General features: G+C 45.2%; 1 protein-coding gene across 3 annotated transcripts in view; it reads right to left on the reverse strand.

Moving 5' to 3' along the window:
- Window positions 1-7,535: 7,535 nt before the first annotated feature.
- The window catches only part of TYRO3 (TYRO3 protein tyrosine kinase), a 42,444-nt gene continuing 24,554 nt past the window's right edge, over window positions 7,536-25,425 (reverse strand). For all 3 annotated transcript variants that reach the window (XM_071427339.1, XM_071427340.1, XM_071427341.1), the window contains 10 exons: window positions 22,626-22,755; window positions 21,700-21,800; window positions 20,655-20,750; window positions 18,871-18,951; window positions 17,135-17,227; window positions 16,298-16,419; window positions 15,849-15,958; window positions 14,252-14,411; window positions 12,805-12,941; window positions 7,536-9,975 (listed from right to left, as the gene is read on the reverse strand). In XM_071427339.1, coding sequence (XP_071283440.1) covers window positions 9,600-9,975; window positions 12,805-12,941; window positions 14,252-14,411; window positions 15,849-15,958; window positions 16,298-16,419; window positions 17,135-17,227; window positions 18,871-18,951; window positions 20,655-20,750; window positions 21,700-21,800; window positions 22,626-22,755 — 1,406 coding nt within the window. In that variant the 3' untranslated portion in view covers window positions 7,536-9,599. The remainder of the gene's footprint in view (window positions 9,976-12,804; window positions 12,942-14,251; window positions 14,412-15,848; window positions 15,959-16,297; window positions 16,420-17,134; window positions 17,228-18,870; window positions 18,952-20,654; window positions 20,751-21,699; window positions 21,801-22,625; window positions 22,756-25,425) is intronic.

A 25,425-nucleotide genomic window follows, 5' to 3' on the forward strand; every position in this document is an offset into this window, starting at 1 on the left:
GGCAGAGCTCTGCCCCTGCAGCCCAGACTGCCACTGGCATACTGGGGTCAAGGCCTTGATGCTTCCCCAAAGCGGGAGGGTGCCTCCGTCCCTGCTGCCCAGGGCTCAGCTACCCGGTGGCTGACAGGGAGGGAGGAAGAGGGAGAGAGAGGAGGAGGGGAAACGGACGAGGCAGGCATCAGGCACTGGGGTACTGCTCAGAGGCAGAACAATGGGGTCACAGGTTTTCTGGGTGGGTTGGAAAGCATTCTTAGACTTTTGTGAACCATCTAGAGGCTCCCACGCACTGGCAAAATTTTTGCCCTCCCCAAGGGTGTCTGAGTGGTCAACAGCAGGTGAAGGGAGCTCAAGGTATCAGCTGTACCAGCTGGGCATGAGGGCACCCTCTCCCCTCCCCATTTCCCAGCCCCAGCAGCGCTGCCCTGGTAGGACTAAGCAGCAGGGTGGACAGTTTTGCCATTCAAAGCAACTCGCTGCCCTAAGCACTTGTCTGCTACCCACATGGTACCTCTGAGGCTGATGCAAAGGAAAAATAAAGCTCCTGAGGCAGGCGTGCAATGCAGAGACCAGCTCAGACACCTGGCAGCAGAGCACCAGCTCTCAGAATCTGGCCTGAGGCAAGGAAACTTGCTCAAAAAACTACAGCTGCATCAGTGAGCAGTGCAGTCAGAGCATGCTCACAGACCAAACTGCTGGCTTTAGCAGCCTGCTGCTTGTGCTGTACTCATTTGGGCAGGGATGGTTTCCTCAGTCCAGCTCCTCACCAGGTCTGGGAACTGGCAGCCCTTGGGCAGCCTGTGAGCAGCAGATGCATTCTCACAGCCCATATCCCAGCATGTCCTCAGTCAAAACTCCCCCAGTCCCTGAGGAGGGACTGTCAGGACATTCACTATGAATGCAGCATCCTTGTCTAAAACAAGGACATGCTAAGGTGTCCACTTCAAGTCAGTGTTTTCATGTTATGTATTTCACTGAAATGCTTCCAGAGAAACTACTAAAAAGGCACAGACAAGGCAATTATCAAATATGGACTTGCTTCATAGATGCTGCTGATAAATAACATAACCACATCACAAAACTGCACAAGCAGCTTAGGGCACAAACAAGCAACGAACTCTGTATGGTCTGAGAGCTGGCACTTGAAGATGTTTCTGCATCACCCCCAAGCTTGCTTCACAGGGCAGCTCACCAAATCTACATCCAGAAATCTCATCAGGTTTTGCATGCTGAATGTCAATGCAAGCAAAAGTTACTAGTTAGGGGCCAAATTCTCATTTCAGTTGCTTCCTGCAGTTTTGCAGGAGTCAATAGGTATAACTGAGCAGAGATAAAGTCTGGCCAGGAAAATCTCCCAAATCTTAGCCTGTATGAAGCTAGAATATAGAATTTTCTCTCACTCAGCACTCTGCTACTCCTTCTTGACAACTGAATCATGTTAAAAAAACATTCAAAAACACAAGCAGAATTACCCTTCACTGTTTGCCAGCAAGGTCACTGGCAGGCAAAAGCAGAGTAGAGCAGAGTAAAGCACTGAGGCCATCTCAAGAAACATGCCTGCTGCCAAGGACCCTTCGAGCAGTTCAGCAGCATGGTAACAAGGATCCTGAATTGGTCAGCAAGGGGAAGGATCTGGCTGGTCACACACAGCATCCTTGTGGGTATAAGTGCTAGCAGGGATCAGGGGCTGCTGCTGGTGCTACGGCTGCCCCAAGCCATGCAGGATGGCTGTTCGCAATCTGAGTTGGGACAGAGACAGGAAGGAGAGTGTGGCCATATGGAGGTATTGAAATTGCATTTGTGGGATGCAAAATAAGATTTCATGGATGAGCAGGCAGCAGGGAGAGCTGCAGGAGAAACAGAGCCTGCTGGGAAAGGTTTCCCCTATAGACCTGCAGATCATTAAATGACTTCAGCTTTCTGAAGGATCTATTCTGAGGGCAGCAGCGAGTGACCAAAGGGCTCTCTGCCTTTATGGGCATATTTCTTAGGATTATAAACAATGAATGTGAGGGATTTTAAAAATCAGGCAAAGTCTGCTGTTATACAAGTCCCAAGAGCAGCTCCAGTTCATTCTGTAGGAGAGGAGATTGGCATTTCTGAGACACAAATGTCATGCTAGAGAGTACAAAATGTCCCCAACTGGCACATTATCCCACCTCTGCCATCTCTGAGCTCTCTCTGGAGCAGACAACACTGGATTGCTGGCCAGTCCTCAGCAGCTGGCCCTGGGGGTGCAAAATTGAATTGATCCCTGAACTTCTTCAGGATTGCTCACTTCAGGCTGCCCTGGACTCTTCTGTGCATAAGGGATCCCACCACCAAGGCTTGCTCCTGTTTTCCAGCATCCTCCCTGCAAGCAAAAGCTCAAGTGAGAAGAAACTGCTGCAAGAGAAGCCATTGTCTGTGGGTTCATGTGGGTGCATGTTGTGCCCTTTAATCACACCTGGTGAAGACAAGGCAGTGCCTTGCTTCCATCTGTGCTAGCAGGCTCAGGAAAAGAGTTGTGGGAGAGACACAGATACACCTCATCCTGCTACTGTACGGCAAGACCACAGAAAGCCTTGTCTTTAAGATTTAATCCCCATTTGCACTAATGTTGTGCTAAGAACAGCTTTTCCTTTATTTGCCAAATTCAGTGTCAGAGATGTTCTGTGAGATGTTTACTGAGGAAATAAATCCATTAATTTTTCTCATGAAATTTTAGAGCCTTCCTGGAACAAAGTGCATATTTTCTACATTCACAGATTTCTGATAAACAGGCAAGCTGCAAAGCACGATGTTGAATTCTTGCCAGCCTTGTGACGGCATCATCCCCTGGACTTCCGTGAGCTGCTGCACAGTGCCCCTGCTGTGGGATCAGCATCAGGGCTCAGCAGTGCTACATAATGCTTCAGCAGCTGAATAGGCTCAAGGAAGAGAACCAACATCCCAGCAGATCATCTTCACCCAGGAGAGGTCAGGGCATGGTATAAAGGCAGACTGGGTGCATTTCCAGGTTACATACCACATCCTTCCCTCAATTGTGCTATTTTCATGCCAGAAATCTGATCTGATGATCTTGGTACCCTTCTCACAGATTTACACCACTATCAGCAATGGGTGGTTCAGACCTGCAGTGCAGGAAGCCTCTGGGATGAGGTCTGCTCCACTGAGACTAAATGGTTGAGTGGGTGAGCATAAATCCCCCCAAAAAGGTCTCTGTGGGCCAACTGTATCTTTAGTTCCAGCACTGCAGCTCCCTACCCTACAGCTTGACAGAGCTCAGCAGACTGGCAGTATTTTGTGGAGTATATTAAGAAAGGAAATAGAGAAATACTGAGCCATGCTAATTTCTGCCATAAATTAATAGGTTCGGCCCCTCTCATTTGGATCCTTGCTTGATGATGCCTGCAGAAAAACCCACTGGCTGGTCGGGCAGCAGCCCTGATCAATTTCAGTGATTACCCAGGGAGACTTCATCAATAGGTGGAAAATACGGGAAAGATTTCACATAGTGAGCCTGATCACTGCCTCAGGTACAGCCCAGCATATCAGTTTCAATGGAAGTGCATTGGTGTAATTGGGAGTGTTGGCAGACAAGCTGGAGTGAATCAGATGGGGGGAGGGAGTGTGAGAAGTCACCGGCTGTTTGCTCTGCCAGAGATTTCCACCCCCTCAGCAGCGCTGGTGGAAACATGTGCCTGTGCTTCATCCTTTTCTGTGCATCATCAGGTGTATCTTCACTACCCTGAGCAGTACCAGCACTGCTGGCCCTGGCTGATAGGGTTCCCAATTACAGCAGAGAGGGAGCAAACAAATATTGGGGAGAGGGTCTTAAGCTGCCCCAGCTGTCTGATGAAATGCTAAGGCTTGAAGTTCAGATTTGACACAGGTTTTTTTTACTTTGCAGGGCTTCTGGCAACAGCTAAGTGTCTGCCTCTGTCTGGAATGCAGTTCGCATCCCCTGCATAAGCCCCAAGTCTGCATCTTCCTTTGCCCTTACACCCTGCAGCTCAGGTACAAGGTTCATGGTCACCAAAAGACTATTAAAGCTCAGTCCATCCTCATATGCCCTGCCACATGCCTGCACAGTATTTCTGCTCCTCTTTCTCTTTGTGTATCTCTGTGTAAGAAGAGGGATTCTGTAGACAAATAATACCAGGAAACATATTAATTAGCTCTGAACCTTGCCTGACTTTGGGGAGGCATGCTGCTTTACATCATCTAGCAATGTGAACCTTGGGGGCTTTTAGCTTCTTTAAAGGTAATTTAATAAGAAGGAGCAGTGAGAGGCAGCAGCGAGTGACCGAAGGGCTCTCTGCTCTGGCTAGCACCGTGTCACACAAGCAAAAGTCGCTGTTGCTGAGGCATTCATTGGCAGAAGCAGAGAGGCAGCAGCAGTCTCCCACACAGCTCAGGTAATGACAGGGTAGCAGCCAGGATTATTGTCTTATATATTAACTAAGAGAGCAGAGACCTTCTGAATTTGCTGCAGTAACTGCCATGTTGCAGTGTGCAGCCTGCTGCTCTCCAATGACCCGTCATTTCTGTCAGCTCCCCCTTTTCTGTCACCTTTACTGGCACTGCATGGTTATCAGTATGTACTGCAATCTCCTGTACTCCAGCTGGATCATTTATGCATGCAGGCCCTCTTTCCTTGTCACGAATTTGTGCTTCCTAACACCACATGCTGGCAAGAGCCAGCTCCTATAGACTCTTCTGGAAACTAGTCCAGTTCTACAAAATCTATACTGAACTGAGCAAAGCTTAAATCAACAAGTGCCATCTATCTCCTGGGGTTGCACATTTCTTTCAGATCTATTTCAAGCCAGTGAAAAGAAACTGGAGGAAACAAATGCTGTTTTGATATTTTCTGTACTGCTGAAATACCTGTTCCCTAATTTCAGTCCTACTGCCAAATATAACCAAAAGATGTTCTGTTTCACCTAACTGCAGTTGGGAGTGACTTGGCTTGGCATGCCTCAAACTGGAGGATCCATGGAGTAATTAGGAAGTGAGGAGTCAATCATCTCTGTTGTTGCTAGACCTCAGTGCAGTGACTGAGGTCTGATTCATACTGACACTGAATTCCCTTTATATGACAGAAAACGCAGTCAAAACCCATGTCCATCAGTCTTTTCAGTTCTTGGACTAAGTAATTGATTTCTAGCTCTGTTTCCCATGGTAACAAAGCTCTCTGATCACCAGCTGCACGTGTTGGCCCTAATAGCTTTTGAATCCACTGCTTTATTTCGGCCAAATGCGATGGCAAGATTGAGGTCTGAAGGATAATTAAGTTTCTGTAAGTTTTCTGAAAAAAACTTGTGCATGTGGCAGACCCTATTACTTCCACATCAGTTCCTTCACTGCAGATGGAAATTCAATGAGTATTAGATGCCAGAGACCCCACCAAGGGAAAAGGTCTTGTAAGAACCTTAACTAGGGGCAAGCTTCACCCAGAGGTTGCAATCACCCATTGGATCCGAATCCACAGGAATCCAGCGTTTGTAGAACAACTTGCTATTTTAAGGGAATGCAGCAGGTATGAAGTAACAAATCAGTGTAAAATTAGGACTGTCTGTGAGGGTTCCTCACAGAAATCCCTGGTAAAAAATAAGAGAATTTGCAAAAGTTGGTGATTACTGAGCATCAGGAGAGGATGAATATTACCAGCAATCTATAGAATGTAAATCAGGAAAATATGTGCAAATATCGTCCCTTTCACTGGTCAGCGAGACTCAGATTTTTACTCAAAATTAATTGCATTTCACTTCTAGGGAGTGTTTTTACAGAGTCAAGACTTCAACACTTCCCTCCAAACACAGGTGAAGAAGGAAGGTGGCTGGTTGCAGTGTAGCTGTGCAGTAGCTCCCAGGTATATCCATGCACTCGCTCCAAGCATCTGCTGAGCTGCCAGCTCTGAGCACACCATTGCCCTTACTGATCAGGTACTGGATCAGGCTGCAGCATCCCCAGATCTGCAGGCTGAGCTGCCAGCACAGCCCAGCTGAGGCTCATCAGTCAGCCCTGACACTGGAGGTGACAGGGGCATGTCTCCTCCTGCACTAACGACTCCTATGCAACACAGGCAGTGCTGTGAGCTTCTGCTGTGCTCTTGCTAGGTGCTGTGGAGTCATGCCTCACAACTTAGCTGGTAACTGCCCCATGTGGCTGGCCAGAGCCTCTGTTACAAAGAAGGAGACCCTGTCTCAGGGAGATGTGGATGAAGGAGCATGGTCAGGCTTATCCATATGGGACAGAAGTTGCTTCAGCATAAACGTGCACATGTTGGACATCCCCAGTACACTGGGCAAGGGCTGCTGCTTGGGAAGATAGGAGGGACTGCGCTGTTGTACTGGGTGGTGGAAAAAGAGGGTGGCTGTGGGAGAAACATTTTATTTAATTAGGAAAACAGTGTGCCAGGCTGGTGCCTAAATCAGAGCTGTTAGGCTGGAGCTTCCCTGGGGTCAGGATCACAGTGCTGTCTCCAAGCAGATGCAGGGCCAGGCCAGCTCTGTACAGCCTCTTTGTGATTTGAGAGCAAAATACTGCAGGGCACCTGGGCTGGACCAGAGAGAGCCCCTCATCCTTTACCAAAACACACAGCCAGCCCCCACCTCAGACACCTGCTTGGTCCCAGCTGAGGCAATGCCATCTCTGTTCTGGTATGTCATATATAAAATTTCACATTTCTGTTTTCTGACTCCCTCTTGACAGCTCATCCCATCTGTCCCCATTTTAAAATCTTCTTCCCTCCCTCTTTTTTCACTAGTTCTTCTGGTGTTGCTTCTCCCACCCACAATACAGCCTCATTTGTACCTGGTCTCTCCAAGCTTTTATGCAAAAGGATTAAATCATCATTTGAAACAGATCTAAGGGACATAACTGGGCACTGGAAACTTAAAATATTAACTAAATCAGCTGCTTCATGCTTTGGAAGTCGTTTTTCCTGCATTGCAGATGGGGGGTGAGTGCTTGTGCCGTTTCCCATCACTCTTCCTCTCTGTGTGAGCTGCAGGCAGAGGGCGTGCAGCATGCTGTTTGCTTGTGAAGAATAAAAGCGTGAGGTACGCCTTTTCTTCTCTGCAAGTTGGAAATCCAGGGGCTCTTTTATGTTGTGCTTGAAACACTTGAGTCAGGAGCTGAATTCTACCCACCTCCTCCAAACCTCTTTTCCACTGAGAGCACTGCCAGTAGCTGGATGGGCGCACGTGACAATTTTCAGGGAGGAACTGATGCACAGGTCTTGCATTCCTGAGTGGGAAGCACCACGTCCCAGAAAGGGCTCTTCCCCAGGTTCCTGCAAAGTGGTGGCTGCAGAGCCTCTCTGCGTGGAACCACTGGCCCCTGCCCATCAGATTTTGGCCTTCACAATCTCAAGGCTGGAGCAAGGCAGGGTAACTGTAACCTGGGCAGGCCAAACGTGTTCTCTGCCCCCAAGAAGTAGCTCAGTCGTGCTTGGTGAAGGAAGAAGATGACTTTCAGCTGGGCTGACTATGACCCCACACAGTTAGTGAGCATCATCACACATTCTGCTACAGTTAAGAGACTGGGACTCAAACACAGTACAGGTTTTATTATTAAAAAATGCATAAAAACTAAAGACATGCTTCCCAGAGTTAGAGTCTATATGTACATCTGCACTTCCTAGGCAGCTGCAGGGAGCATAGCCTTCTGCCCTCACTGCAAAAGTGCACTGCACAGGTTTTTGTTACCCTTTGTTAGGTGTTATCTTCTCACCTGCATTTACAGCATTCCAGCTAAGTGAAGAGAAAACCCTGTACTGCCTGGGGTGTAAGATGGTAGAATTTGTATCTGTGACTGAGAAACCATATTGAATTTCTGGAGACACCTCTGGGACATCTCTGTTCAGTTGGAAACTTAACAGAAAGGGCCCATGCTCAAGTCTCAGGCTGAAATTCCCCTTCCCTAAGAAGAGTTCTCATAAGGGCTGAAGCTTGACCTGAATTTTATATTTAGACCCCGACTTTACAATAAGCAAAAACTGGGTATTGAAGGGTGGAGTGTTCTGATACCAAGTCTGCAATCTCATTTGACTTTTTGGTCCCACCTTTGCCAACTCAGTAAATGCTGACTTTTGTGGTATTAGCTTGAGGAAGTGCAATGTGGAATCCTAAGAAATACTGCCAAGTTTTCAGTGCAGTGAAAATAAAAGAAATTAAGATCTAGCAAATATTTAGGATAAGTAGAGTAAGATGTAACTGCACTCCCTGGCTGGGAACCACTGCACAAAACAAATGCTGATTTACAGTAAAATATTAAATTATTAAAAACCACACAAGCACTTGCAGTTACAGGGAGTCAGACATGCTGATTGGAAAACAAAACAAAACCCAAAGAGCAAACCCATTAATTTTTCCCTGTCTAGAAGGCTGCAGTGATACTACTCCACATTTTATGTGACTTTTACAGCATGCCAAAAAGCCTCCTAAATAGGAAGGCCAGTGGTTCTCAAGCTTTTCATCACGAGGCCTCTCTCTTCAGAAAGAAATCTTCCAGTTGATCCCTCCCCTCAACACACATCTTCCTGAAATTGATTTCATATGTCACTGTAGCAGCTACAGTTCTTCATTATTTGAAGAAGACATAGGGCTAATAAAGAGAATGATAGAAATAATCAAACTTTGAAGCAAATGCTGAATCCTGCTCCTGCTGAAACTGAGCAAGTCATCATTCTGTATCTCAGTCTTCTTCCTCTCCTGGAGGGCAGCACTTAGCATTAATTAACACTGTTTCCCCATACTGCTGTTAAGTCCTCTCTACACTGCTTCCTTTCCATTCCTTTGAAGTTGGATTCTGCCCTCACACAAGCCAGCTGCTCTCCCTCCCTTTGCATTTTAATGTCAGCTGCAAGTCTAGTCAGGCCTGAACTGGCATCAAACAGAAGAAAAAGAAAGACATAAAAAAAGATACATGGGGAGAAGAGGAATGCTGGATTTTCATTTTTTTTTCTAATCTCTTTGCTCACCAAAATGTCTGAAACTCTTAAAAGAGCCCTGGACTGAGGAAGCAGCAAATGTCACCGCATGAAATGAGCCAGATGTTCAAATTCAGTGCTGGGTAGGAGCAGATCCGCTGATCAGTTTGAGAACCACTGAGGTAGGCAACAAGTCTAGGCAGTACTGCTGAGTGAGCACGAGGGGAATTTTGCCCTCTTGTCCTGAATGACAATATAAATACCCACTAGAGTTTTCAGGGGTACCAGTCCCAAAGTCATGCAGCCAGGATTGAAGACAACATCTACACAAGAGCAAACACTGACTGAACAGAAGGTGTATTCAGCTCTGCTCCAGCACTCAGTGAGAAGAAGCAGAGCACAGACTCTGACTGCCGCCTTAGCTCTGAACTCTTTTCAGCAGGATGTGGTCAACCTGTAACCCTACTGCCTCCCTCCCCAAATCCAAGGGGTTGTTGGGTTGCAGTTCTTCCAAGCTATTTGCTACTGCAGCCCACACAGGTGGTGAAAGCTACAGAAGCTGCCCAAGAGCCGTGGCCAGTGCTGTTCAAAGCTCTTCCAGATCTGGCATCAGAGCCCCAGGGGACAGCACCATGCTGCACACATCCAGTCCCAGGGAAGCAGAGTCACTGCTATGTACAGGCTAGCAACTCTTCTCTCCTTCTGTCTCTAGCTCATACAGAAGGCTTTTGTCCTCCCCTTCTTGTCCATCTGGATGCCTTTCACCCTCAGCATCATCTCCAAGGCACAAGGGGCTCATGATATAGCGATAGTCACTTGTGACAGCAGCAGCTGCCCCAGCAACAGTCTCCTCAGCATCCATGTTTCCAAAGGAGGCGTGCAGGGAAGGCTCACTTGCAGATGCCTCTTTGTCCTTCCCAATGTTGACATAGAGAGGATCTTGACTGGAAGAGAGTGTGGACATCCTCCCACGAATCATTTCCAGCTGGGAGCGGAGTACTCCAAAGCTGGGCCGTAGCTTGGGCTCAGGATGCCAACATCTGCACATGAGATCATAGCTGCAAAATAGAGGGAGACAAGAGCATTGAGAAGTGGAGCAGCCATGCCCTGCACCTCTGAAGAGGGGCTCTGGGCAGTGAAGTCTAAAAAACACAGACACTTCCCCGAAAAACTGTCAGCTTTGGCCTTGCACAGGTGATACAGCATGGATGGCCATTATGGGTGTAATTTCTTGTTTCTTCTCATTTTTAAGGGCATTCTCCCTTTGGTCAAAAATGTTATTTAGATGGTATCAAAAACCCAAAAGCCCTGTCAAAGCATGCTGAATTTCCTGGTAAAGCCCTTGTTCTGCTGTCTCTAGGGAGCTAGAATAGGACTTTGAGTGTGACATCACCTAGTAATAGCTTTTGAATTTATTCACAAAAAGCACCCTCACAACCTCTGCCACAGCTGAAGCTGTCCCTCCAAATTCTAGTTCAAGAGCAGATAAATCACAGGAAGAAAACAAAGATCAAACTGCAGGAGGTGCATGTTATTTCCAGAGTATCCTTTCTTTCATGCCATGTTAAATCAGCTCCCAGAGTAACGGAAGTGTGCTGCTGCTGCTGCCTGACAGATTGTCAACAGGACTGGAAAAAGGCCCACTGGGTTTGTTTAGAGGGCTGTTAAAGAACAGGCAACAGCTTCAGTGCTGGAAGAGGGATGCTGAAATGGCCTTCACTACAAAGGTGCCACCCCAGTGCAGAAGACAGGGCCATTACCAGGTCCCATCCTGCAGCCTTCCTCCTACACTCAAATGCCAGCTACCTCAGCTCTGGTGCCCCAGGGCCAGCATGAGGAGACAGTCCCTGGCTCTGCTGGCCCGTGCTTGGGCAAGGGGAGAGGAGCTCAGTGCCCTGTGCTCACAGCTCGGTGTCTGTGCTGGCCGCGCTCCCGCCGGCCAGGCCATGGTTGGAGTGCTGCGCTGGAGCACGGCCAGAGCCATTGTCCTGCTCCTCTTTGTGCATCACCCACAAGACTGGCAGCTGCATTCCTATGCTGTTATTGTTGCCAGTTTTGCAGGGAACGGGAACAAAGAACAGTGCTGGCACTGAAAAACACTGCATACAAATGAACCTCAGTTGAACTTGTAAATGGAAAAAAAAAATCTGATGTGGCCTTTACTGGGAAATAAAGCATTTCATGATGGGTTTTATTTTACTTTTTGTATTCCTTGTGATCAGAATTACAAGACTGTTTCTGATCTCACACTACTTTTACAGAAAGCTTCTATGGTTCAGTTGTCTTAATCCTGATTTACATCCCTCACAAACAGTAGAAATTATTATAAATGCTGCAGATAAAACAGTAACTTCCAATTCTGTGCAACCAAATTAAATACTTGCTTTTACCTTTGCTGTCCATTGAATAATCCATTTGAAGGAAAGGTAGAAAAACACTGGCTGTACTGAATCAGCTCAAAGGTCCCTTTGCCCCAGTACCCTGTTCCTGACCAAGTCCAGTAGCAACACTTGGGGAAAGCATGTAAGCTGAGGGTGAGCATGTAATGAGATTTTTCTGGTATATTCTCTCAGGTCTCAATAACCTGTAGCTCAAGCACCTCACAAAACAATGGTTGTACTTTTTCAATAGTTTTTGATGGATTTTTCTCCAGTGCCTATCTAGTAGGTTTGTGAGTATCTTCTCTACTTTCTGCATCTCTAACATCTTACAGCCATAAGCTCCACAACTTGGAACCAAAGCTCCTCAGAGCAGCCATGATGCAGATGTGTAATTAATTTAAGCAGTGATATAACTGTTTATGTTTATATTCAGTAAAAAATGAACTGCTGAGAAGATAAAAGTGTTCACCTTTAGTAACACGAGTAGACATTATTCCCTATGTAGGAAAAAAGGAAAAGGTGAAAGCAACTACATTAAATAATCCACTATCAGAGCAGGAGGGAAGAGGGAGGAAAGAGGTCTTCGACCACTAAAATCAGTGCTTATAGTTATATCTTGCTTTGGGCACAACACACAGAGCCTTGCTTGGGCCATCAGTGAAATGATTTCATCTTGTCCAGGCAAGGTGAGTTTTACTTTGGGATAAATTATGGTGACACTCCCTGGGGGATCCCAGCCCCATGTGAGGACACCAGGAATCTCCAACCACCACCCGTGGAAGAAGGGTTCCTGAGCAAACATTTCCTGTGATCTGCTGGCCAAGAGTGAATCCTTGGCAGCAGGATTAAGGCAGGAGCACAGGCTGCAGCATGTGGCTGCCTGCTGCCCTGTGGACTACCTAGGTCCTTCCTCTAAGTCTGAAAATGTCTGCAACCAGAATCTTCAAGATTGTCCTGGATTTGTTCCTAGATGTAATTTAAGGTGGGACACTGATCTACACAACCTTAGTTTGTCCCACCTGCTCTCTTCTCTTTCAGCCTGCTATTTCTGAGAGTAGTAGATCAAAATTTGAAAACTGGGCCAAGCTTTGAACATGCAGGCCACTGCCTCTGCAATCCAGTTTCCTTGTAGTCTTTCTAGACTACCTCTCTATTCAGCTTTCAGGGTGTGCCATGGAACTCATCCCTTTGCTCAGATGTTGGCCTGAGAAGCCAGGGTTCAGTGGTTCTGGAAACACAATTAGAGTTCCACAAAGCCAACAACTGCTAATGTTGACCCTGTTGAAACCATTGAGCCAAATTAGCTGCTTGTGTAGTTACCACAGGTTCCTGGGAGCTCTGCCAGCAAAGAATATCTAGTAGCTAACCCAGGGACTTTCTAGTGAATGGCTCTGTGTATTGGAAAGTGGAGAGATTCAGATCAGCATCTCAGCCAGCTGCCTCTGTTTCCTTCCAGCGAGCCAAATTTCTCAAAAAATCGTGTCAGCAGGGTGAGGAAGTACTCACACATCTTCCAGGCACTCCGGGGGCTGCTTCAGCCTGTTGCCACTGATGAGGTAGTTGTAGATTTCTGCATTCTCAATGCCAGCATAAGGGGTTTGCCCTCGGGTCACAATCTCCCACATGGTCACCCCAAATGCCCACTGAAAGAGAACAGCATACAGAACAAGTGAACAGACCATTCCCTGCTCACTGGGCTTGCTTTCAGTATGCTCAGGCTGTGCTGGGTAATGTCATCTGAGCAGCAGTGATGCAAGGACTATCCAAATTCTATCTACAAAACAGAAATGACCCACCAGATGCTTCTGGTGCTGGCACATCATCTTAGGAGACAGCTGAAGGCCCTGGCCAGCCCCATCCTGCAGTGGAGCAGGGGAAGATTTGGAGCTACTCCTGTCTTCCACCTGCAGACCTTTCCTACTTATGTTCTTTAAGGTACGTGGTATCAATTTTTTGATTTCCAGATAGAAGAATATTTTGGTTTGGGGCTCACAAATCAGTTTCTTAATTCATTTCACCAGATTCTGAGTTTCTAGTAATGTACAGATACAAGGGAAAGCAGAGTTTAGCCAATAAGCAGGGCAAGAACAAACCCCTTATGGCTCACATTCATTTCTGCTCTACACTGCACAGCTGTACTTGTACTTTTCAACTAAACTGCAAGGTTTGTGAGGTGCAAAAAGTTATTATTTTTATAAGCAAACCCCTGTCCAATGTTTGTTGTAAACTGGCTGAACTAGTGATCACCAATCACTAAACCCAGTGTACAGCGGATGCAGCAATGGCTGGGCAACACAGCAGCCACATTACAAGGCACTCTTGGTTATCTCTTCAAGGACATCGTGACAGGGATAACTGGAAAGGCAAGACCACAGGACTGAAGGACAAAACTAGTGTGTGAAAATAGATCAAAAGGCAGCAAGGAAGAGCAAAGATGGTATCAGAAAAAAAAATCCCAAAAGGAAAATAAGTAACAATTTCAGATGAATGGGTTTAGCCTTGCTCCCCAGGGGCAAAGATATGGGGAGTGTAAGCACTGATGTATTCAGATCTACAGAGTTCCACCAATGCCTTCTGCAGCACAGAGCACTTTTCCTGCACTTGTGCCTAAGTGTGTGGGTCACACCCATTTCAAATGTCACCTTCAAACTGTCAGGCAGAAGAGAAAGGAAAATAAGAGAGAGAAAACTGCATAAAGAGAGGAAAAGAAAGAGGAGAAGGGGAAAGATGAAGAAGAGGATGGGAATAAACACTGAAAAATAAAGGACAAAAGGACAACAAGAAGAAAACATCCATTAAACACTCATATATTTTTAGCCTTAAGTTCTGACATCATCCTTCAAACACAAGGTAACTCTCTTTCCTATCACCAGGGCCTTTTCCCACCCTCAGTGGGATTCCTCCACTCCAGCAGGAATACAAGTGGTCCCCAGTGCACTGGAGCAAACCTCACCACATCGCTGTGCGTTGTGTACAGATTATCTGCCAGGCTTTCCAGAGCCAGCCACTTCACTGGCAGCTTGGAGGCACACCCCTGGCGGTAGTAGTCTCCACTGTAGATTTTCTTAGAAAGTCCAAAGTCTGCAACACTCACGTTCATGTTCTCATCCAACCTATGGGAAAGTTTTCACAGATGAGGAAAGGAAAGCATTTATTGGCTACCTCAGACAAAAAAAACCCAAAAAACAAAAAACAAACAAAGGTATATAGCTCACCAAGTATTACACAAAAGGAGAACGATTTCATCTACTTGGTGACCAATGTGAAATAGCTTAGTGGTCTCAAACTAGTTCCTTCAGACTAACAGGGAACTAATCATGACTAAGGAAGTAAGGAAGTGGCTAGGCTCAGATGGTCTAGACTCTTACACGAAGCAAACTCGGATACCTTCAGTTTCCAAGATTATCAGAGGACATCTGCAATGCTCACTGCTATCACCAAGGCCTGCACCCCATATTGGAAATCAAAAAAATCATAGGGTGATTGCCTAGACTGCCTGTTAAAACTGCTTGAACTGCTAGATCTGCAACAACTCTCCAAGCCTGGTTAATGGTCTGAATTGCTCTGTCACCCACTTAAACCTATACATGTTGGCAGACAGTCCAAGTAAAGGCCACAAACTTCTTGCTCCCAGGCCTCATAAAGAACTCACTGCTTCTCCAGAAGATGTGCTGAAATAGGCATTCAGCTTCCTCTGGAGGATGTCTACGAAAATAGAAAATCAGTCTGGGTTTCTCATAAATGCCAAAGCAGGCTAACCCCTCATTTTTCATCATAACTATCAGGCTCTTTGCCTGTACATGTGGACATTGAAATGCCTTTGGAAATCTGTGTCTCATTGTGGATTTTATTGGTTGTTGTGGTTTTGTTCAGAGGCAGAGTTCTGCTGTCACAATGAGCTGTTCCATACTCCATTCTCAGGGAAGAAGCAGAGTGGAAAGGATAAAAAAAGGACTTTTCTTTCCTTCAAAGCAGTCAAGGTAGTTTGGTGTCAAGAACAGTGAAGTGGGATCATATGGTGTGTTCACCACGCAAATATTTTTAGAGGCATTCTTCACAAGCTTTCAAGGAAACTACAGTTCTTATATCGTGATAATCAAGTCCTCAAAATAGACACCAGAAATACAGACTTCATCATACAATGGAAGTTCTTTTCTCCTAACACAGCCAAACTCATTCCCTCCTGCTGGTTGCTTTACATTCTGGAACAAATAGCCTTTGCTGACACACAACCAGTGGAGTGGCTAATTACAAACACATACTGTAATCAACTCTGTGAAACTCTATCTGCAAACCAATGATAGAAATGTTCATTATAAAAAGGGCCTGTTTGAAAGATCAGTGGGACTTTAGGAGTTGCTCCCTGCTCCCAGCAGCACCACCACACACCCCACCACAATGACTATGGCTCCCCTATGTCTGTTGTCACTTAATGCAAGGATCAACATTCTGAGGCAGGACCCCTGACACTTCTGTCATGCAAAAGGTTTTTTATCCCTCCCTCACCCACTCTGATCTTTCTTTTCATTAAAAACTCATTAATCACTTACATGCAGTTCCGAGCTGCAAGGTCCCTGTGTATGAAATTTTTTGAGCTTAAGTACTCCATCCCGCTGGCAATGTCAATCATGAACTTGAGGAGTGTCTGAACAGGCAAGTTCTGTAAGAAATAACAGTTTAGGTTCTATTCCCAAAGGCTTGCAAGCACATATGACAAAATTGCAAGGTTTGTTGCCACTTTACAGAGCAGGGATGGGGAATACAGGGAGGGGATGGGATGGGATGGGATGGGATGGGATGGGATGGGATGGGATGGGGGAGCTGGTCCCCAGCATGCATGGAATGAAATACTTTAAGATCACATCTCACAACTTCCTCTAGTATTAAAATCCAATCACCTGCCAGTGCCTTTGGGACACAATTCTGAGCTGCTCCAAATACATTCTCTGAAAACCCCTGACACCCCAGAAGGAATAATTCTACAGTAAGACAGACTTACAAATGGGTTTTCCCCAATCCTTGACATCAGCAGAAAAGCATGGAGGTCTCCATGCTTCATGAAGGGCAGGATCACCATGGGAATTGGGAGACGGCCCTTGGGACGGCTTCGTAGGCTGACTCCTGGTGAGGACACACACAGGAAAGGGGTGTTAGCAAATAGATTATTCCCAGGAGGCATCTTACAGGCTGCTGTGCCTTCCTCTTACAGATCTGGAGGAAAATGTGCAGTTTTGGTGGGTAGATTCCATGCTCCAAGCTTCTGTGACTTTATGCCAGGTGGTAAGATGCCTCTAACCCTGTTTGCTTCAGAGGCTGTACTGAGAGCCTAGAGCCTCTCAGCTCTTCTTGCAGAACCAACTATAAATGCTTCTAGGATCACTCCAGACCAGACAGCCCCAACCCCAGGCTCTGCAGAGCAATCTCCACATTATGGAAAATACCTGCATTCCAAAGTGTCTACCCATGAATGTCTTGCTTCTTACTCAGTATTTTGGAAAGGCACACTCTTCCTCCTATTTATAGCCTACCTGCCCACCTGTTCACATTTCACAGCAGTTCAGACACGTCTCAGCCAGCCAAAGTCTCCCTGATGCATTTGCAAGAGCCAAAGAACCAGCTTAAATAGGAGATGGCTGTTCCTGGTGTGTGAGGGCAGGCGTGGGGAGCATTGCACACACTCCAACCCCCTGGGGCCCAGGAAGGAGCAGTGCTGACCTGCACAGGATTCCAGGCAGCACAGAGGAGGCTGCAGCAGCACTGCTGGGGAGAGTGGGGCTGTGTGGGATAATGCAGGAGCAGGGGGTGCTCTGTGGCATGAGCAGCAGCGCTGCCTTACCAATCAGTTTGGTGACGTGAGGGTGGTCAAACTCCTTCATGCAGGCAGCCTCTCGCAGGAACTCCTCAATGTCAGTAGAGGTGAAGATGTCAGCTGGAAAAAGGGACTGTGAGTTTTCTTTCTTTGTAGGTGGCTCCAAGGTGCATTACAAATAATGATTGTCAAAAGCTTGTTCTTTGTGGCACAGCACATCTTCTCAGACCTATAGCTAGATAAGCCGTTTTACAACAAAGCAGAGCCTGACACTCTCTCCTGGGATGGGCAGCAGTAAGCACATATCAGGGACATCTGGTAAATTGGTTCTTGGTAAAGAACCACTGGTTAGCAGCTCTTTTCTGAGTAAGAACTTTCCTTGGAAGCTGTGCAAACCGTGTGAGGGTTAAAGATGTAAGAATTAATTAGGTAAAAGAACCTAAACTACAAATGTCAGGGAGAGGAGACGTCACGCAAATGAAAGAAAATGTTGAAACTGAGGAGATGGCAGAGCCTGTGACTGGCACAACAGGGCCCAATTAATCTCTGACAAGGAAGCCATGAAAGATAAATGCCTTTATGACTCTTAGCATGATTGAGCCTTGAAAGGCACTAGAGCTAAGATTTCTTAAATAACCGCACTACTGGACAGCTTGGACCAAATTCAGCAGTGATGTACATCAGCAAAATTCTGAAGTAAATTATTTCTCATTGCTATGACTCCAGATTTATGGAAATATATCAATATTATCAAGAAGTATCCCAGTCGACTACTCCCACCACTGCTGCTGCTGAATTTAGCAAGAGTCCTCCAGTCCTGCTGCAAGATCAGACTCAGACCTGTAGGAGAGTGTTCACATTATCTACTTCAGGCAAGTAATTTCAATATAATTCAGACGACAAAAGAAAATTCCCTTTTTACAGTCAATGAAGAAAGGAAGGTTCCTCTGGAGGCTGACAGATTGTTCCTTAGATGCCTGAAGGGAGACATTTTGACTACACAAAAGCTTGCAAGCTGATTAGAATTATTGTTGAAGCTGGATAAAATGATACAAGTTACACTAGATGGTACTAAGTGTATTTAGTACAAGCTGTTATTCTGTGACAGCAAACTGGGCTCCAGAGATAAGTGAGTTTGACTGCTTTCAGTCAGTCACAGCTAATTTTTGCCTTACAGGCAAAAGGGATCAAATAACGTAGGTTAACATATATAAACACAGATATATGCACATTTCCTTTGATTTATACCTATCTCTTAATTGCTTTTCTTGTTACAGAGTTCTGCCTGTTAGTTGCCCTTGTTATGTACACTCACCAAATGGCAAATCAGAAGGGAGCTGGGACGCTCAGTCAAATGTGCTGACTGAGATGAGTTAGCTTGTCACTGCATTCAGCCCAGACACTCTTCTGTTTATTCCAGGCTATGTGCTTGCAGGAATACTGTTCTTTCACTGCTGAATTATCAGGGCAAAGCAGACCTGTCTGAATTGTCTGTGCTACATGATGGAGTGGTTTTGGTTGCATTCACCACGTGCTATGTGCTGTAGAAGCAACTAGGTGGTATAGGTCCTTTCCTGAAGAGCTTCCACTACAAAAAGACTGACATGAAAGGGATGGGAGGCAACACGGGCAGAGTGGCTGAGTGGGAAGCTCAGAGAGAAATAAAGAGCACCAGGGGATATTTGCTGAGAATAGGACAGACAACATTTAATCTTTCCAAGCTTCTTTTCTTGAGTAATTCAGGTAGCCCTGCTCCCACATACCTTTCAGCATCTTCACTGCCACTTTCTGGAAAGAGCCATCATCTAGCTTCAGTAGTGCCTCTCGAACTGACCCAAACTCTCCTGCAAAATTATCAGAGTAGGCAGTGAAGGAACAGCTTCTTGTGAAGACAGTATGATTCACAACAGGTTCACTTCAGGGGTCACTGGCAAAGAAGCTGAGTACCCATAAGAAATGCTCTGTTTTTCATTCTGCAGTTCCAGACAGCAGCTTTCAGCACATGTGTGTCTAGAAGAGATATCACTACCAGTAGACAGAGCTCACTGTGCTGGCAGTCCAGAAGGCAAAGGAAAATGAGAAGGGAAAAAAGCAATTCCTGACCAGACAGATGATGCAGAGACAGAGTTTAGGCTGGGCAGACATTTCTGGGGAAGCCAAATCATGAGGGATGAGTCTGAGTGAGGTTCTGTTCAGAGAGGAGGCTCTTTGCTGGAGCAGCAAGTGGATGGGATGGCTGAGGAAGCTCTTGGTATTGACAGCCATCAGAGCTGAGTGATAGTGCCAGGGCACAGCCATTTGAGACACAGTCAGCCTTATCTCACAAAACTCAGAGAATTACTTCTATGAATCACAGGTGACCAGAGAAAACAGAGTATCTACTTGTGTGTGAGTGATATGTTGATTCACAGAAGGCAGTATTTTGCCCAGGTGTGTTCTCCAATGAGTTAAGAGGAAATGCAACAGGCCAAAACCTCTTTCAAATATTTAGCCTAAAGAGGCTTTATACCACAGCCTAACAGCCTCTTTGCATTAGATCTGGCTCTAGATTTGCTCTCCCTAATTTTGTAACCCACCCACGGTGCATTAGTATGAGAAACTCTGACACTGAAAAGAAGGAAGCAAAATATGGCACTCAGGACAACTACCCCAGAAGCTTTATCTTCCCACTGGCTTTTCACCAGTGTCCTTCACCACTCTATGGCATGCGCTTACTTCACAAAAACCATGAGCAGTGGATCTGACCACAAATCAGGAAAATGGGAAGGAACAAAGGTATTTTGTGCTGCTCCCATACTATGGAGCTGTAGAGTCAGCAGAGCCCAAGATAATGCAGTTATGTCATCTTATAACATGTGACCTGGCGTTGTGGCAGTGGGGCTGACAACACAGACCAGGTCTTGCCAGCTGGCATCCCCACACCAAGGCCATGCCCTGGGGCCCCTCTGCAGCCAATTTCAATTTACCTGTCACGGGAGCAGCCCAAGAGGGTTGAAGTAGGATCCCAGAAAGTGGCCAAGAGCTAACACTCACAAACAGATGACACAGCTGTTTGACTACTTAGCATTGTTAAGCCCTCTGAGACCACTTCTGCAGGAAGGTCATCTTCCTGCTCTGAAAGAAACACATTTGTTCTAGGAGGGATGGAGTGGAAGAATGCTCCCTGTGGGAAAGGGTCAAAAAACCCTGCAATAAAACTAGTCTTATAAAGAAAAAGGAAAAGGTGAACGTTAATTGAATATTCCTTTGTTTAAATTTCTGCAAGAAATTCACATACCAGTGAATTAACACTGCTTTGAAAAGCTGAGCATAGGCTGCAGTTCATGATTGTGTAGAGCCATATTACAGGAATGGCTTAGCCAATATCCTCTTAGTTATGCTAAAGCCCTGAAATGTTTTATCCCAGCAGAAGGGATAGTTCCATTTAAATTTCCATCCACAAGCTGGAGAGAAAACAGGCTGCTTGTAATTGCTTCTTCCTACTCAATAGTTAAAATAACACAAATGGGATTTTCAATGTAAAGCCTTGTTCAGTTTTGGTTCTTACCCTTGCCCAACATTCTTCCCAAGGTGAACTGCTGTTCTTGGATTAGGACATCTTTTAGTTTTGTCTTCAACTCATCACTGATCCCTACACTCTCCACTGGAAAAAAACCAAACAACAAAACAAATGAAGCATCAAATAAGGGATATTTAAATATTCTGTCAAAACATTAAGAGTCATCTGTTCTAATCTCCATCTCCAATCTGATTCCCACACTGTAAACAGGAAAACCTGAAAAGGGCAGAATTCCCTTCCATGTCCTCTAGCCTCACCTCAGACAAGTGGCCAGTAACTTTCAACCATCAGAAAATGTACTTACAGTACTTAAAGGGAGAGGGTGTGATAACACCACCCTTAAACACTCCAAGAACAACAGGAATACAGAAATAATGTAAAGAATACTGAGAAGACAAAATCCAATCTGAAGGGCCACTGATAGACACTAGTTTATACAACTTAATTTTAGCTGATGGAGCTGCACCATTTTAATTACTGACTGGAGCATCATCCTACCCCAGCTAAGCAGTGCTGCCACAGAGAGCCATGCCCTTCCTGAAGCAGAAGACAGAAATGGATCACCTTAATGGATCATCTGACCATTCCTGAAACTCAATCTCCTCTTTGATAAGTTACTAATTCCTGGCTTTCCAAGACTGATTAATTGGTTCGTGCTTGTAGCACAGCTCAGCATACTGAATTTAAAAAGTCCTGCTAATATTGTTCAGCCATATTTATCTCACCACTGGATTACCTTCCAGTTGAAGGAGTCCTTGTATTGTGAAACTGGGGCAAGGGAGTGGTGAATTTATGTCTTGCATTAATATACATAATGACTGTAGCTGTAATTAGCAAGGGCTATGTAATTGGTATGGAAATAACCATTCTGGCCTTTCACCTCTGCAATTCACAGTGTCTAAGCCTCATTGTATTAATGTCATTAATCCCATATTTTTTATCAGGAAACATCAGTTTCAGTGAAAACAGAGAGAGCATTGTAAATGCATGAACACAGCTTCCCGGGCAGAATCACTCAGGTCATTTTACTTACATGTTGCTTCAATGAGCTCTGGGCCCTCCCTGTTGAAAGACCTGGCAGCTCTGAAATGGACTGCTGGATCCCCTCTGCCAACCACACTGCCAAAGGCGTGGCTAGAAGGCAGAAAAGACACACAGGACCATGATTACACAGGCTATTCAATTCTAAAAGGATGCATTGAACAGTATGGATGATTTCTCGCTCCTTGCCATATAAATTCTGCAGACTGTGTTGTTAAAGAGGGTGTATCTGGAGAGAAGAAACAATGGGTTTATGCTGCTTTGCTGATGCACCTACAGCTTTCCAAAACAGGGGAATCACTCCTCCCAAGTACCTGGGAGAAGCTGCAGGTTGGGGCTGGTCGCAGGAGTCATAGGAACAGAGATGCTGCTGTGACAGGGAGGTCTGGGAGACTGGAAAGAGTGGGAACCTTGTTTGCAGTCAGGAGCAAACCACAGCCAAGAGTCAGAGGTGATGAAAAGGAAACTTTACTGGGGATCCAGAGGTTCTGGGCAGTCAGGAAGTTACAATCAGCTGATAGACTGAAAACCAGCATGGGATAAAGGGCTCAGACCATAAGAATACAGCTATTTCATCTGTGGATCTTTTCTCTTAAGCAGCAGTGCTAAGAATTACCTTCATAGAGTTTATATTTGTATAGTCTAATAAGACATTGCTATTAACATAATATTTTTTCTACTGTATTTTTGGTGCTGTCATTTTGAAGAAAAGGCAGGCACCCCAAAACTATGGGAAAAAAACAGTAACAACAAACCCCCCAAAAAAATTCCAACAAAAAACCAACCAATACAGTTACTCAAAGAAACTGCCAAAACTACTCCATCCACAATGCTTTTTTGAAAAAGAATTGAGTCAGAAACCACAATAGAAGAGAAAGCAGAGATCTCTCTAACCAGCACAAGGACAAACTCCCTTACCCAAACCGAGTTTCCTTTCTTCTTTTTCGAAGGAGAATAAGAGCCAGGGCAACAGCTGTGACCAGAGCTGTGAGAATGCCCAGTGCCACAGGAACCCAGGATGTCCCATAAGGAGGCTGTCTCTGGCCACCTAGATGATGGAGAAAACACCAGTCAGGAAACAGAAGACTGCTAATGTTAAACAGACCAATTTCTCCTTTAGATTTTAAATGGGAAAGCCATGCTGCTGGACCTGGTGGATCTTTGTATACTGGAATTTGGCATAAACAGGTACTCAGCCAATCATCAGGAAAACGAGCTCTTTCTCACAGCAAAGGCAGAGCAGAACCATCTAGTTGTCAGAAACTATTGGCTTTGAGCCTTGAGAATGTAACAGGTGCTGCACCAGATTATATTATTTCACATCAGCTCATGATCTGGGGCGCTTCAAACTGGAGCCTCAGGACAAGAAGGTTCCTTAGCATGATCATTCTGTGTGTGGGTTTCACCCTGTCCTGTTTGAGACAGACCAGAACCTTGACCAGGTAACACAGCACTACCTGAATGTCAGCCAAGCAACATTTTGAAAGACAACAGAGAAGGACAATTGCCTCATGGCAATATGGTTAAAAATATTTACATTTTTCCTCTAACCCTTCCTACAAAGAGAAGCATCCTGAGGGACTTGGTATTAGCTGTAACTTTACTATATTGTTTGGTGGTTGCAGCTTCTCAATGTCTCTCCCCAAAGAAAAGAATATTTGCTTCCAGAATATGTATACTTTTGACTACAAAATGTCTACAGAAGAAATGGAGACACTGCCAAGCTGAGCAAGCAAGGAAGGCAAGGAAGATAAGCAATACAGTTCTGAATAAAAAGAATATTATGTATGCCTGGCAAAAAATGATAAATTAATCCAAATCCCTGAGAGATTTCTTCTCCAAATACAATTACTAAGGATTAAATGTGAATTTGAATGGATTTATTAAAATCTAGGATAGCCCTCATTCCAAATTGTTTAAGAGCTAACAAGAAAAGGTACCAGGTCCCTGAGCACCTCCTTCATCTTCATGCTCACTTGTTCACCCACAGCAGCTGACTGCCCTTTACCTGAAGGTAAGGAAGTATCATCTTTGATAATGTAAGTAATCCTGATATAAGTCATGACAGTATAAATAAACCTGTTCTTAAAAGAGATGTTAGGTTCATGGGCTGGAATTTGGATGGATTTCTGCATAGATGCATATGAAAAATAGTCAGACAACCCTTGCTGGCAGAGTCCTGGCAGGCAAGAGGCTCCTGAGGCTTGATTAACAGCTACCTTGAGGAGCCTTATCATCCAGGTTTTTAAAGAAGTAGTATTAGTTAATAAATAGGTAGAGCTTAAGGACACAGAATTGTAGACAAAAGGAGGAAGCAGACTAGGACTTCTCCACTTGAAGCAAATTATCAGATCCTTAGTACTTATTTTCCAGCATCTTATCTCCTTCAGTGACTCACATTTTCTTTTACCACCCAGAAGGCTTTACAGTCTCTGGGGCTTATGATACTCCCTCTTGCTGCAATTTTTAACCCAGCCTTCAAGGCTGTTTATGAGGAGGGAGAGATCAGAAACAGAAGCTGTCTTTCTCAAAAAAAATAGAGAAAAAAAACATCCAACCCTCTCCACTATTCCCAAGGCATTCATTTGGTCTGATTCTGCCTAACAATCAGGGTAGAAACAGCTAACAACACTGATGAGAAAGGTCCTCTCTCATAGTTAACAATAAGGCTTCCTTCTCCCTGTGGTGACACAAACCTCTCTTGGCTTATTTTTCTAGTCTCTGTCTGGTGAGAGAGCAGGGATTTAGGTTAACTTCTGGGGAGCCCCTCCAAAAGGAGTATGGATGAAAATAAAACTAAACTAAATTATTCTCCCCATTTCTAAACTGCTGGGAATCAGAATCCCATCTCACAGTTTATAGCAAATGTGTCAGAAATAGAAATGAATGTTGAAATTCACTGCTTCTCCTTCTCTGCCCCACACATCCTTGCTTCCCTCTCATGTCACTGAGTTTGAGAGGAGGCTGCAGCCCGCAAGTTGCCTCTCCTCTTTCAACTCTCTCTCCCATCTCCTGCAACCCCTTTTTCAACCAGCACATGCCTTAAGTCTGCACCAGGCGGAGAGAATTCAGTATTATTAGAAGAGTCTAGAAGAGTATTTAGGAGCCCTCGGACGATGAACCCTTTTATTTCATAGAAAGTTTATATTTCAAAGGTGTGCAAAGAACATAATCCAAGAGTCTTCTCCTGCCTACAATTGTAAAGATTACAGGTAGGAAAAAGCTATTACACCACTCTGTTCCTCGCTCTGCAATGAAAAAAAAGAGGTTTCTTCTGAGAAAGTTTCTGAAAATATTAAAACAATCTTTGTTAACAGCACACAAGATCTCTGCATAAGTAGGGTGGAGCTCCCACTAGCTTTGCTATGATGACAAATTCGACTTAAAGTTTATATGAGCTTAGTCATCCTTATTGCCGCACTGGGAGCTGGGCAGAAACCACCCCTGGCATTTCTCATATAAAGCAACCAGTGCCAGGCTGCTATTTTAGGAAAGGAAGCAACTTATGTTTTCTACCAGGCCTGAAACAAAACTGCAGTCTTTCTGCAGCTCTGCTGCTTAAGGCCTGTCAGTGTTTCCACAGTGAACTTTTACTTCCAGCCTATTATGCTTGTGAAGAAATACATGTGCTTCCAGACAGCATTTGGCCAAAACAAGCACCACTCCCGATGCTGCTTTTTTTGAAGTGGTTTGTAAATAAAAACAATCAAGCAACAAC

Source organism: Agelaius tricolor, unplaced genomic scaffold (genome assembly GCF_023055355.1).
Source record: "Agelaius tricolor isolate 1412-34295 unplaced genomic scaffold, bAgeTri1.0.p SCAF_5, whole genome shotgun sequence".
Classification (NCBI taxonomy): Eukaryota; Metazoa; Chordata; class Aves; order Passeriformes; family Icteridae; genus Agelaius; species Agelaius tricolor.